We start from the raw sequence: 14,115 nt of genomic DNA, 5'->3' as shown, positions 1-14,115 counted from the left end.
ATGTCCCACATTTCTTACTTGCTTTTGCCATATTGCTGGTAAATATTTATTTCTTACTGTATCGCTGACTAGCTTCCGAACTTCATGTGCCACTTTTACCTCAGATGATTGTTCGAGCTTATATGGAAGGGTCTTGTTGTCAGTTAATATGGTTATGTCCTTTATTTGTAGTAACTGGTGTTTCATTTATTTATCCATTTATGCCCACTTATTGTAATGCAGGGTCATGGGAGGGCTGGAGTGCATTCCTGTAGCTACAAAGCAAGAGGCAGGGCACACCTTGGGTAGATTACCAGTCCAACAGAGGGAGATGGTGTTTCTCCACTCAAATCCGTCTGTGCTTATGATGAAATATTATTTTGTTGTGGTCTAAATTATATTGAATCCTATTTGTTGAAGTGTTACGTGCTTATTTATGATTGAAAGATAAATTAAAGTAGTACAGACAGCATTGTAAAAGCAGAAATAATCTTTATTGTTTCTAAGTCAAGTAAATCATATTATATGATTCAACATAGACACAATGTCCTTTACTCAGCAGCGTCCTTTCCCTGTTTAAGAAAAGAGATAAGTGATGAATGAGGATATTTATTTATACTTAAACATGTAAAATGATATTCTTAATTAAAATTATGTTTAAAAGTATATGTCTGTTTATATATACATATAAATTAAATACAAGGCAAACGGTATTGCAAATAGAACTAAAAAGTCTATAGGAATGAATTTCTTTTTTTGAACTTGTGATAAATGAAAAAAAATACAAGTAAATGCTCACTTTGCCTTTAATATATATTTACCTTGCCAGAGTCACGGCTTTTTGCCCTCAGCTTGTTGACCTGAGACTCTGCAATGTCGGCACGCTCCTCAGCCTCCTCCAGCTCATGCTGGATCTTCCTGCACTTGGAAAGATGAACATTGGCCTGCTCCTCCTGGAATAAAAATCAAAATGAAATTGAATAGCAGAATGAAAGTTTCACTGCATATGAAATACCTCAAATAATCTACAATAATTGTCCTTACCGCCTCCTCAGCCTGCCTCTTGTAGGCCTTCACTTTGAGCTGCAACTTGTCAACCAGATCCTGCAGCCTGGCAATGTTCTTCTTGTCCTCCTCAGTCTGTAATGAAAAGGTTCAGAAGGTTGCATATTTATATTTGTAGGTTTGAATTTTGGTTACATTGTACAGCAAAATGTTAGTTATTGTTGTACCTGATAGGTGAGCTCCTTCACTCTCCTCTCGTATTTGCGGACACCCTTAACGGCATCAACACCGCGTCTCTGCTCAGCCTCAACTTCTGTCTCCAGCTCACGAACCTGTAAGTATATCTCTCATTTAGAAACTGTATGTTTACTCTGTTGTTATAGATTTGCTCATTTACGGGAAACTGATGTGATCATCCTTACTCTAGACTCAAGTTTCTGGAGCTGCTTCTTGCCACCCTTCATGGCCAGGTTCTCAGCCTCATCCAGACGGTGCTGCAGGTCCTTAACAGCAACCTCAAGGTTCTTCTTCATCCTCTCCAGGTGAGCACTGGTGTCCTGCTCCTTCTTCAACTCCTCAGCCATCATAGCAGCCTAGAAACATATAACATTGAAGGTTGAAATGTTTGACAGTCTACTTGCAAAAAACAAAGAAAGAACAATTCAGTTCAGACTTACATCAGTGATAGCCTTCTTGGCCTTCTCCTCTGCATTTCTTGCTTCCTGAACAGTGTCATCCACTTCGCTCTGGACCTGAACCAGGTCAGCCTCAAGCTTCTTCTTGGTGTTCAGAAGACTTGTGTTCTGAAAGATGAGATTTTTCCAAGTTATGTCTGGCCTGATTTCATGCTTCAGGTTTGTGAAGTTTCAAAGAAGTGAACAGATTATTCACCTGAGAGTGCAGAAGTCCAACACGTTCGCTAGCATCCACCAGCTCCTGCTCAGCAACCTTGCGGCTTCTCTCTGTCTGTTCCAGAGCAGCTCTGAGTTCTTCAATTTCAGCCACCATGAGACCGTTCCTGCGATCCACCATAGCAGCCTGTTCCTTGAGGTCATCCTGGGCCCTGACAGCGTCATCAAGGTGCAGTTGAGCATCCTGAAGAAAAGCACAGGTCATTTATTGTAAGTCGCATAAATGGCAGAATGTAGTTGTGCTCCATGCAGTGTCTCTGCATGTCAATACCTTCAGCTGTGCCTGCACGTTCCTCAGTTGTTTCTGGGACTCAGCAGCCTGGCGATTGGCGTGGCTCAGCTGAATCTCCATCTCATTCAGGTCTCCCTCCATCTTCTTCTTGATTCTCAGGGCATCATTTCTGCTCCTGACCTCAGCGTCCAGAGTGCTCTGCATGGAGTCAATCACCCTCTGGCTGTTCCTCTTGATCTGCTCCATCTCTTCATCTTTCTCCGCAAGCTTCCTGTCCACCTCACCCTTAATCTGGTTCAGCTCCAGCTGAACACGCAGGATCTTAGACTCTTCGTGCTCCAGTGTTCCCTTTTGAAATATAAAAAAGGAATTTAAGTACTCATTTATTTAGAGATGGAATATTCTGTGAAAAGTAACAATTTGTAGACAACAAATACCTCAGCCTCTTCAAGAGCAGTTTGGATTTCAGCCTTCTCTGTCTCAACCTGCTTCTTGGCCTTCTCCAGCTCGTGGATGCTCTTACCAGTCTCACCGATCTGTTCAGTCAGATCTGAGATCTCCTCTGCAAGGATATGTTGAAATAAGATTGAGTCCTAAGATGAAAAAGTTTCATGCTGACCAAGTTTGGTAGGAACCTACGCTGCAAGTTCTTGTTTTCACGCTTCATTGTCTCCAGCTGATCCAGGGCTTCCTCATAGGAGTTCTTCATCTTGAACAATTCAGTGCTCAGAGAACGAGCCTCCTTCTGAGCTCCCTCAAGTTCTGCCTGACCCTCCTCATACTTCTGCTTCCACTCTGCCAGCACCTAATTAAAAACAATTGACACCTCCTAGTTATTCATCCATATAAAAAAAAAAATCAATTTTATATCTTGGTTGCCCAGATCAAAAGATTCTACCTTGTCAAAGTTCCTCTGCTTCTTGTCCAGGTTGGCAGCAAGGCCATTAGCTCTCTCCACATCAATCATAAGATCCTCCACTTCACTCTGAAGCCTCTGTTTGGTCTTCTCCAGAGATGCACACTTGGAGTTCACAGCCTCAATCTGTTCCTCAGCCTCCTGAAGACGCTGGGCCAGCTTTTTCCTTTAATAGCAATAGAATGATCATACTGTGAAACTTTGAACACACTGACACTGTTTGACGATATTAAATGTAGTGTAATGCTGAACCAATGTCAAACACAGATTTAGACACATGATTCTAATATGCTACACTAAAGTAAACACATATTTGTATGAATGGTACTCACTTGGATTCCTCCAGCTCCTCAGTGCGCTGGATAGCATCAGTTTCATACTTAGTTCTCCACTGAGCCACCTCGCTGTTGGCCTTGGACATACCACGCTGCAGCTCGGCCTTGGCCTCCTGCTCCTCCTCAAACTGCTCCCTCAACAGATCACAGTCATGGCGGGCGGATTGCAGTCCATGGGCAAGAGCATTCTTAGCCTGGTTAAAACATGGGGGAAAAATAAGCAAGTTGTCTCCATCCCAAACAAGACTTGTCATTATACATTTCATGTAAAGGATTCATACCTTGACCTCCTCTTCAATCTGCCTCTTGAGTTCCTCAATCTGCTGTGTGAAGGCCTGTTTGCCTCTTGTCAGCTGAGACACCAGAGCTTCTTTCTCCTCAATTTGACGGCCAAACTCACCTTGTGTGAAAATATTCATCAAACTAGTTTGAGTACACTTTCAAGATGATACAAAGTCTACAGTAAAATCTTGTGTCATCCGTACCATTTTCTGTGAGGAGACGTGCTTTCTGTGCACTCAAGTCATTGTTCTGACGAATGCTCTCATCATTCTTGGTCTTAAGTTCACTAAGTTGGTCCTCAAGTGTACGGCACATCTTCTCGAGATTGCCCTGATGTGGAGAACAAAAAGTGAATCAATAAGATTTGATTGAAACTTACTACTGTCTTCCTTTGAACTATGACAATCCATATGAATGTGTTGTGTACCTTTGCTTTAGCAACAGCCTCCATGTTGCTGGAGAGGTCATCAATCTCCATCTTGTATTCACTCTTTTCTTTCTCAAGCTTTTGCTTGACACGCTGCAGGTTGTCGATCTGCTCTCCCAGCTCAGCAACGCTGTCAGCCTGCTTCTTGCGCAGAGCTGCAGCAGTGGCTTCATGCTGCAGAGTAGCCTCCTCAAGGTCACGACGGAGCTTCTGGAACTCAGCCTCACGCTTCTTGTTCATCTCAATCTGAGCAGCTGTAGCACCACCGGCCTCTTCCAACCTCTCGCTGATCTCCTCAAGTTCCCTGGAGAGGTCAGCTCTCTGCTTCTCAACCTTGGCACGAGCAGCACGTTCAGCCTCAATCTCCTCTTCCAGCTCCTCAATACGGGCCTGTTGGATGTGGGATATGTCAGCCTTGAGCAAACTTTCAAATGTAAAGAATAGGGTACTGTGCGATTCTACATAATGAACCAGGCACCTGAAGCTCCTTGATCTTCTTCTGGAGCTGAGCACTCATTGACTGCTCATCCTCAATCTTGCTGAGAAGTTGACTGATTTCAAAGTCCTTCCTGTAAGAGTAATGATGTGAGATGTGAGACATAGCACATGTCTAGAACCACAATGAATGTTCAGAAAAATAAGATGAAAAGATTTTAAGTTACTTCTTGATTTTCTCCTCAGACTGCTGCTTGTCATTCTCCAGATCCATGATGGATTCTTGAGCCAGTTTCAGATCACCCTCCAGCTTCCTCTTTGCTCTCTCAAGGTCCATGCGAAGCTTCTTCTCTTGCTCCAGGGAACCCTCAAGCTGAAAATTGATTAACAGTCATCATTGTCATGTTTAGGAAAGAATATGGTCATTTTTGTTTTTTTGTTTTTTTTTTATCAGTTCAGAAGAATTTATACACTTACATCATCAACTTGCTGCTCAAGCTTGGTCTTGGACTTGGTGAGAGTGTTGACTTTGTCTTCCTCAGCCTGCAGGTCATCCAGAGTCTGCTGATGAGCCTCCTGAAGGGCTTTCTTCTCCTTTGTCAGCTTGGCAATGCTCTCATCCTGAGAGGCCATCTCCTCAGTCAGGTTCTTCACCTACATCAGCAAGAAAAATGTTATGGACTCATGATGACAGTATTCGGAAATGTTATGTGATCTGCACAAACCCTCTGACATGTACAAACCTTGTTCTCAGTGGCATGTTTCTCCTTTTCCACCTTGGCCAAGGTAAGCTCCAGGTCATCAATATCTTTTTTGAGCTCAGAGCACTCATCCTCCAGCTTTCTCTTCTTGGCAGTAAGCTCAGCATTGATTTCCTCTTCATCCTCCAGTCTCTCAGTTGTCTCTTTGAGCTTGGCCTCCAGCTGAATCTTGCTCTTGATCAGTCCCTCACATCTCTCCTCAGCATCTGAGAGATTCTCTGATTCCTAGTTTAATTTGAAAACAACCAATAGCACGTTATTATTTGAAACATGGCATAAAAAGGCATAACTCTTAACAGATATCTACTCACAGATGCCACTTGGAGCTGCAGATCGTTCTTCTCCTGCAGAAGAGACACCATCTTCTCCTCCAGTTCCTTCTTCTTGGCCAAAGCAGCAGCCAAGTCGGATGTCATCTTCTCATAGTTCTCCTTCATCTGGGCCAGCTCCTTCTCAGTCTCAGCGCTCTTCAGGAGAGGCTTGATCTTGTAGTACACCTTCATCCATGGCCAGTGCTTGACATTCATGAATGAGCGGACGTTGTACTGAATGGTGTAGATGGCTTCCCTGAGGACATCAGGTTTTTGTTGTTGAAAAGAGCATCCTTCATTATTACAGCAATAACTTTATGTTCAAAGTTTCTGTTCTCTGCATACCTCCTCTCCATCATCTTAACAAACTCCTTCCTCATGAGGTAACCACGGCAGAGAGCCTGAGTCATTGTGACCAAAGCTGCAAGTTTTTCATCTCTCATCTCCTCAAGGGTACCCAGCAGACCAGCCTTGAAGAACACCTGAACAAATATATAGAAACATTATGTCAGCAATTCATATTAAATCAGATGCACTAAATTAGAGAAGACTCACAGAACCTACACAAACTGTCTGGACAACATATTGAGAGACTTTACTTCACATAATAACTGAATAAAATTTACTTTATAAACTATCAAGCAGTTATAAGAAAAGTATTTATGCTGCTTGAGCTGTGGTCCTGCATGGGACATCAGACAGTGATGAACTGTGGGCCACCACTTCATGGCAAAATAAACTGACAGAGGTTAAAAAAAAATTTTTCTTTTGTTTATATCGTCCTCAAATTGAAAATAAGTAAATACATATTCTTCATGGACAAATTATTCATTCATAACCTTATAATTTACTATTGTTTGAAAACAATTATATACATATTCTTCATGGACAATTTATTCATTCAAAAACCCTATCATTTACTAAGTCATGTAGGAGCTTATGAAATCAGTCAAAGCAGTTACCTTGGTGTGTCCAAATCTGTACTGATCATGATCAACATCAATTGATCCAAGCAACTTCTCTGAGGCTTTCTTGTTGTCAATGAACTGGCCCTCAGGGATGACACTGGCATTCAGCACCTTGTATCTTTTATGGGAGAATTGAAGGTCAGAATGATCTTTTTTACTGTAGTTTTTCAGGAGCAAAAAAGTATCTTGTATAGATTTTCACCTCTGTTTGAAGTCACCATAGAGGATTCTGCTGGGGAAACCTTTCCTGCAGATTCTGATGCCCTCCAGCACACCGTTACACCTGAGCTGGTGGATGACCAGGAAGTTCTCCATCAGACCTGTAGAATAAAACTTTCTCTATTAGTCGTGGAAGTATTATATAGAAAATAAAGAGAAAGTAAATCAGCACAAATCATGAATAAAATAATGTGTCTTTTGTACCTGGAGTCTTGGACTCATTGGGAATCAGGCAGCGCACAAAGTGAGGATGGGTGCTCCTCAAGTTTGTCATCAGCTTGCCCAAGTTCTCCTATAGGTACAAAAGAGTGAGTATTTGTTATACAAGACATAACCCAATTTTAAGCATCAAAGCATTTGATATCTTAAACCTTACCCTGAACTGTGAAGACACAGTCTGCATGGAGCCACCCTTCTTCTTGCCTCCCTTCTTGCCAGCCTCTGTTTTTCAGAATGTGATTTAAACAGAACCCTTTTGTTAGACTTCATATTAACATTAAAGATGCTCAAACATAAATAGTAAGAAGACTCCACACATCACTCTTCAAGTTTTCAAAATCCTTACCCTCAGCAGGAGCAGGAGGATAAATCAAGGCCAGCAGTTTGCATGAAGACTTCTGGTACAGCTGCAGAACAGACTCATTCAGTGGGTCCTTGTTCTTGTCCAGCCAGCCAGCGATGTTGTAATCCACAGTGCCAGCATAGTGCACCAGGGAGAAGTGGGCCTCAGCCTTGCCCTTGGCAGGCTTGGGCTTCTCAAAGGCCTTGTTCTTGCCAAGATGCTGGTCATACAGCTTGTTCTTGAAGGAAGTGTCAGTGGCCTTGGGGAACATGCACTCCTCTTCAAGGATGGAGAAGATGCCCATGGGCTTGATTAACACAGAAAGAAGTGAGAGTTGGGCAATGAATAAACAGTGCTTTCAAGTCATACTCCAATATCTTTTGCATCATATAGATTCCTGAGAATAATGTTCACCTTTTCAATCAGCTCAATGCAGGCAGCCAAGTCCATACCAAAGTCAATGAACTCCCAGACAATACCCTCCTTCTTGTACTCCTCTTGCTCCAGGACGAACATGTGGTGGTTGAAGAACTGTTGCAGTTTCTCATTGGTGAAGTTGATGCACAGCTGCTCCAGGGTGTTGAACTGTAAATGGGTAAATAATCCATTATTATAGGAAAACAGACCATCATAAAAAAGTATTGTATGTTGAATTTTGGGAAGGAAACCTACGTCAAAGATTTCAAAGCCAGCAATGTCCAGCACACCAATGAAGAAGTTCCTTTGCTGTTTGGTGTCCAACATCTGGTTGATACGAATGACCATCCACAAGAACATCCTTTCATAGATTGACTTGGCCAGAGCCGTGACGGAGTTAAGCACCTAAAGAAAAACAAGGGCATGATTTAATGAATGTCAGTCATGTGTTTCTTTTGAAGCCTAGATCACTTAACTTGCTTTTACATTTATTAAATGAACAATACGTAATTGTTTCTGTGACACAAAAGTAAAAAATTATCTGTATTTTATTATTTAGCTACAGCAAGGCTGTAGCCACTCTTCCTGGAGTCCACCAAGATTTTAAAATAAAGTCATTAAAATAACACAAAAAAAGTAAACCAAAAAAGGCTTTAATAGTGACCTCTGGTTTGTAATGTCTTCGCATTCAGTGAAAAAGTAATAGCAAGACAACCAATCTTCTGCTTTATTTATGTTTGTGGATGTATAAATGGAATATTTCCGAAAAGTAGCAAAATTGAACTTACCTGAGGCACAGTCTGTCCCTTGGTGACAAACTCATTTCCGACCTTCACTCTTGGATAGCACAAAGACTTCAGCATGTCAGCAGAGTTCAGACCCAACAGGTAAGCAACCTTGTCAGCATCTAAAATTAATCATTTATCATTTATGCCTGCAGTATGACACACTAATTGTCAAACATGAACACATACCAATGTGCTTAAAATTTCTGCAAACATGTCAATATATATATGTACTCACCCTCTGTGCCATCGGGCTCAGCCTGCTCCTCACGCTGCTTTTGCTTGAACTTCATGTTGCCATGGTGAAGAACAGCACCAGTCATCTTGTAGATGCTCATCTTCTCCTCACCAGTGAAGCCCAAGATGTCAATGGCATTCTTATGAGAAGAAAAAATCATATTAAATATAATTATTTCAGTGTGGGCTTCTAAAAGCTCTTTCAAAATATCCCGAAATATCCACTACACACACACACCACCAGCCACAAGTTTGAACAGAGGTTTTTATTAAGTCAAATTTCCAAACATTTGGCTGGTAGTGTAAATATATTTGTCATATAATGATAAAGGCTACTCACATCAGTGGCTTCCAGCTCAACTTTGTCATCAATGCTAGCCACAGTGATCTGACCCATGCTGCACATGGGGAAGTCATAGGGGTTGGTTGTGATGAGAGACATTTCTGAAAATGACAAGTAAAATGTTTTAGTTCATTGTTTAAAAATATTTTGTATCTGACACATTGCAGGAGCTCAGTCTGCTTACCGATCAGCTCAGGCTTGTGGTTTGTCATCATCTGGTAGAAGATGTGGTAGCCTCTCTCATCAGGAAGCTGGAATGTCACTCTAGACTTCTCCAGCAGATCTATAAATTTTGTCTATTATTCTCAGTTTTATGCATTTTAAAACAGCATCACATAGATTCTCCTTGAGAATAACATGAGAATTACTTACATGTCTCAATATCAGCACTAGCCAGTTTACCAGTTGTGCCGAAGTGAATTCTGATGAATTTACCCTGTTTGGAACAATGAAATATTTAGGATCCACCCACATGGTCAATGTTTAGCAAGATGTTTGCCATGTAGAAATGATTCTGTACTTACAAAACGGGAGGAGTTGTCATTCCTCACAGTTTTGGCATTACCGTAAGCCTCCAGCAGGGGATTGGCAGCAATGATCTGATCCTCCAGTGACCCCTAAGCGTCAAGTTTAGAACTTGTATTAGAGATGGACTTTATTCAGTGAGTATTCTGCAGTCTCATAGATGTCAGAACTCACCTGCATCTTGCCAGGTTGGTCCTTCTTCTTCTCTCCTCCAACGGCGATTGTAGCGAAGTACTGGATGACACGCTTGGTGTTCACAGTCTTTCCAGCACCAGATTCTCCACTGGGTATATACAGAGACTTGTAAGTATGTGATTGCAAAATTCATTCAGTTTAAACAAAGTCAATATATTTGATACTCACGTAATCAGGACAGACTGGTTCTCCCTATCTGTTAATGTGATAAACGGCATTTAATAAGTATACAAGCAACAAAAACCAAACTTCACATAAAACAAAGTATTCTTTGTGCAGGACCTACCAGTAAGCATGAACTGATAAGCGTTGTCAGAGACAGAGAAGATGTGGGGTGGAGCCTCCATACGCTTCTTGCCTCTGTAGGCAGATACAACTTCAGAATCGTACACTGGGAGCCACTTGTAGGGGTTCACAGTTGCACAGAACAACCCAGAGTAGGTCTGCAAGATGTTATGGAGATTTTACATTACTTTCAGTTACATAAACAACGGTAATTCTCAGTGTTTGTTTGGGCTTTAATGGGATTTTCTTACGTAGATCATCCATGCTGCATAACGCTCTTTGAGATTATACAACACAGAGGCTTCATTGAGATGGGTCATCATGGCCATGTCTTCAATTTTGTCAAACTTGGGAGGGTTCATTGGAGAAACGTCATCTTCTTTAACTGTCCTCTCCTGCAACAGGACATTACACTCTGTTAGAAGTGATCACACTTTACTTGCAGTTGAACATGACTTTACTGTACCAACCTCCTGAGTATCCAAGACTTTGACAGTGACTTTGCCACCATCTATCTTGATGATTGTTCCCTTCAAGTACAGCTCCTTGGCATCTGCCACGTAGCAGGCGGACTTGGCATCGAATGGTTTGCTTTGAGCCTCAATTCTCTCCTTCTCTGGCTTACGGAGGTAAATGGCAGCTTTGCCATAAACGGCCATCTCAGCGTCCGTACTCATGGTGGCGATTTATGTCTGTGTATCAAGTCACACAAAAACAGTGTCAAAAGTTTGTCACTCATAGGATTTTCTGTTGTTGCCAGTGACCATCAGTTATGTATCTGTTGTCAAAGTGTACAGTTTGCATTCTATATTGAAGAGACCAAGCATATTTTGCCTTTTTATGTGCTGCTAATTTAGTTTTCTGTTAATTGTAGACCTACACCTAATGTGCTACGATTGAATCAGAATGTTTATGTTTTTTTACATTTTGAATAAAAGAAAAAAGAATTTCCATTGTCATACATACCGTACCCTTTCTCTGTGTAAAAGGAATATTTATGCTCCACAACCCTATGAAAAAACGTGATTTAGTCAGTAAACAAAATTTAATCAAAACTCATAATGCTTACAATATTTCAGAGTAGCATGAAATATAGAAATTCAAAGTTCTATGAAAGTCTAGATCTAAATAAATTAAATTAGGTCTGTTCATCTTTCATTCATTTCATTCATCTGTTCATGAAATAACAATTCTTTAACTTATTCATAGAATTTAGAATACATATCAACGTTATAAGCCTTATTAGTTGGTAACCTTACCACAAGCAGGAACTTCTCTCGTCTTCTACCACACTCTGAAGCGTCTCCTCCACTCCTTATATATGATCTCTTTTGCTTACGTGGCAAAGATAGAAGCATTCTAACAGCCCAAGTAAGGTTACAATGACCAATGATTTATGACACTAAATTTAGCTGAATCCCTGCGTAATCTAAATGGCTTTTAAATATTTTTCATACACTGCTGATGAACACACATAGATATTCCGATAAGAGGAAAACACAATCATTGCATCAAACAGGACACTGTTGTATTTATTGCAAATATGTTAGGCTATAAATAACTTTAAAATTAACTTTATGAGTAGTGTTACTTCACATCATGGGATGCTCTTGCAACCATTATATCTTATATCTCCAATGATATTCAGAATTTCTGCTGAGTTGACTCTCACAGTTTTAAACAGCCAACTTGAGCCACGCAAAAACTCTTGGGAATTCTTTGAACTTTTATTTACTTAAGTGAGATATAAATAGTTCTGAGATGCTTAAACGTCAGAAAGTATATTCTTTATTTATACTATACATTTTAAATCACATTAGAATGTCATTGATTATTTGAAGCAAGAGCAATTCTTTTAATTTTTAAAGCCAGATTTTTTTTACACCAAACACATGTTGTAAATAGTTCACACTTCATATAATGTTCCTTATATGTACTGAACTAGTGGCTGTGTGCAAATAAATCACTTTTATGATGTGCTCTAAAGGGAAATGTGAAGAGCAGCTTACTCCTTTTTCATATATATATAAAGAACAGTGATTTAAGCTCCTGTTTTGACATGTTGCACAAAGTTACAATCATTGCTCCTCCTTATTTGAAAAATCTTGTGTTTGTAATCAATCTGTCATTCAGGTTTGGTTATGGTGGGGTTCTAAGAAAATATTAAACTAATCTATAACATACTTAAAATGAGTAATTTAGAAAACTATTATACGCAGACATTTAAAACTATACAAGATTCCCTGAAGTGAGAAACCTTGGCATAGCAGGAAGGCTTATAAACATTCTACAACCAATAAATAAATAACCTTCATAGCTTACTACCCAGTAATTAAACAAAAAAATTACATCTTAATATATTTGTATTTGTAGTAATAATTAATACAGTGTTACTGTTTGTCCTCTGAACCCACTCTATGTGTTCCAGCGTCTGTTATGGGACACTTCTCAATGTCTCCTTGTGGAACACTTGTTGAGGGCCTGCCATACTGCATCATGTAATTTAAGACGTCTTAAAAGCTACTTTGTAATTGTGGCATTTGAAGTGGGGGTGTCTTGAATGAGAGACAGCTTAAATTTAGTGTACTGGACATTTGTTAAATGATAAGACTATTATGAATGTAACTAAAGACTGAGTTTAGGATTATAAAAACATTAAATAAAAATAAGATTTTTTTAAAGAAAATATTTAAATATCATATGGTTTTATGGTAACATTACAATAAAATATGCGTATATACATGTGTATATATATATATATATATATAGAAGTGGGTGTGTATGTGTGCATAGGTGTATGTATATGTATGTTTTTCTCCCTCTCTCTTTATCTCTCTATCTCTCTCTTTTTTTAAAAGGTGTTTTCTCTTCTTTTCGGTTCTCTTTCTGTACTTCTTCTGTCCTCCCTGGTCTGGTCCAGCAGTAAAAACTCTGCAATACAAACAATTATGCAAAATAAAAAGAAAAATGAAGAAAAGAATCCAGAAAATTGCCCTGCGATGGACTGGCGAGCTGTCCAGGGTGTACCCTGCCTGTCGCCCAAAGCCAGCTGGGATAGGCTCCAGCTTCCCCGCCACCCTGAATTGGAATAAGCGGTTCGGAAAATGAATGAATGAATCCAGAAAATTAAGGGGATCATTATATCTGTAAAGCTCCCCTTGGCAAAGTAAATTTGCTCAGCAGAATACAGTATCCAGACCATCAATCTGCTTGCTTAAATGCTGGATGAAACAAAAAAAAAACAAAAAAACAATAAAATATTAATATTACTATATCACATGTTAATGTGATATAGTGATGAATGTTCTGATTTTATTAAATTTGTCACAATATTGGTAATTACTTGACTAACTTTAAAAAGAATAACTTTTAAACAATAGTTGTTTAGTATGTGAAAAATAAATTACTCTCAGTAAAGAAAATTAGATACAAAAGAGTGAACATGATGTATTTTTTACTCTTTTGTCAAAAGATAAACTGAACCCTCTGATTTACATATGAGAACATAGAAAATAATTCCCTTGGCTCTTTGCAGTCCTAACTACAACATTAAATTAACCTCAATGCATAGAACAGTATCAATAAAAAACATGGCAAAAAAGCTCAATCAGAATGTAATAAGTTGAAGGGATGCTATAATTTAGTAGTTTGCATTAAAAAAAATATACCCAGCAGTAGCTTTAAGATTTGCTTCCATGTTTTTTTTTTGTTGGATGTAGTAGAAGTTTTCTCTTTGGAGTCTTTCCAAACATGCCATGCTTGTAGGGTCATTTCCTAATCAGAGTCCACAATGTGAACTTTAACATTTAACGTGCTGACGGAGGCCAGGAGATGTATTCAGGTTTTTTTGAGCATTACATGCTGACATTGGCTTGAACTTGCTTAGACATCAGAATTGTGTCATATGACTTATTTCCCTGAGTACCCATCACCCCCACCACCCTCTACAATGGCAGAGACTCTGCAGGTTTGGATACAGATGGGC

The 14,115-nt window shown here is 39.7% G+C and overlaps 1 protein-coding gene across 1 annotated transcript; it reads right to left on the bottom strand.

The window, feature by feature from the left end:
* Positions 1 to 451: 451 nt before the first annotated feature.
* LOC306763154 (myosin heavy chain, fast skeletal muscle-like) lies at positions 452 to 11,423 on the bottom strand. Its single transcript, XM_079249872.1, has 41 exons — positions 11,390 to 11,423; positions 11,097 to 11,140; positions 10,601 to 10,822; positions 10,382 to 10,525; positions 10,132 to 10,288; positions 10,014 to 10,041; positions 9,825 to 9,933; positions 9,650 to 9,742; positions 9,498 to 9,561; positions 9,310 to 9,408; positions 9,123 to 9,226; positions 8,784 to 8,922; positions 8,549 to 8,667; positions 8,016 to 8,165; positions 7,758 to 7,928; positions 7,347 to 7,650; positions 7,158 to 7,222; positions 6,986 to 7,073; positions 6,765 to 6,882; positions 6,557 to 6,680; positions 5,940 to 6,076; positions 5,595 to 5,850; positions 5,266 to 5,508; positions 5,000 to 5,176; positions 4,750 to 4,895; positions 4,566 to 4,656; positions 4,088 to 4,477; positions 3,864 to 3,990; positions 3,660 to 3,778; positions 3,376 to 3,572; positions 3,026 to 3,209; positions 2,767 to 2,932; positions 2,565 to 2,689; positions 2,167 to 2,475; positions 1,876 to 2,079; positions 1,662 to 1,787; positions 1,407 to 1,577; positions 1,212 to 1,316; positions 1,024 to 1,119; positions 801 to 932; positions 452 to 551 (listed from the first exon to the last, which is right to left on the bottom strand). Exons 3-41 carry the CDS (start codon positions 10,805 to 10,807, stop codon positions 531 to 533), a joined length of 5,805 nt encoding a protein of 1,934 aa, XP_079105998.1. The 5' UTR covers positions 10,808 to 10,822; positions 11,097 to 11,140; positions 11,390 to 11,423; the 3' UTR covers positions 452 to 530.
* Between the last annotated feature and the right edge of the window lie 2,692 nt (positions 11,424 to 14,115).

Source organism: Telmatherina bonti (genome assembly GCF_933228915.1).
Source record: "Telmatherina bonti genome assembly, chromosome: 2".
Lineage (NCBI taxonomy): Eukaryota > Metazoa > Chordata > Actinopteri > Atheriniformes > Telmatherinidae > Telmatherina > Telmatherina bonti.
Note: the sequence above shows the minus strand (reverse complement) of the source record. Positions and strands in the feature narration are given on the sequence as shown.

Bases quoted from the DNA above. Each gene is read 5' to 3' on its own strand.
- LOC306763154 (XM_079249872.1), bottom strand. From the start codon at position 10,807: ATGAGTACGGACGCTGAGATGGCCGTTTATGGCAAAGCTGCCATTTAC. The intron at 8,668-8,783 runs GTGAGTACATAT...GATTAATTTTAG, and splicing joins TGAGCCCGATGGCACAGAGG to ATGCTGACAAGGTTGCTTAC. The intron at 1,317-1,406 runs GTAAGGATGATC...ATATACTTACAG, and splicing joins TCCAGAAACTTGAGTCTAGA to GTTCGTGAGCTGGAGACAGA.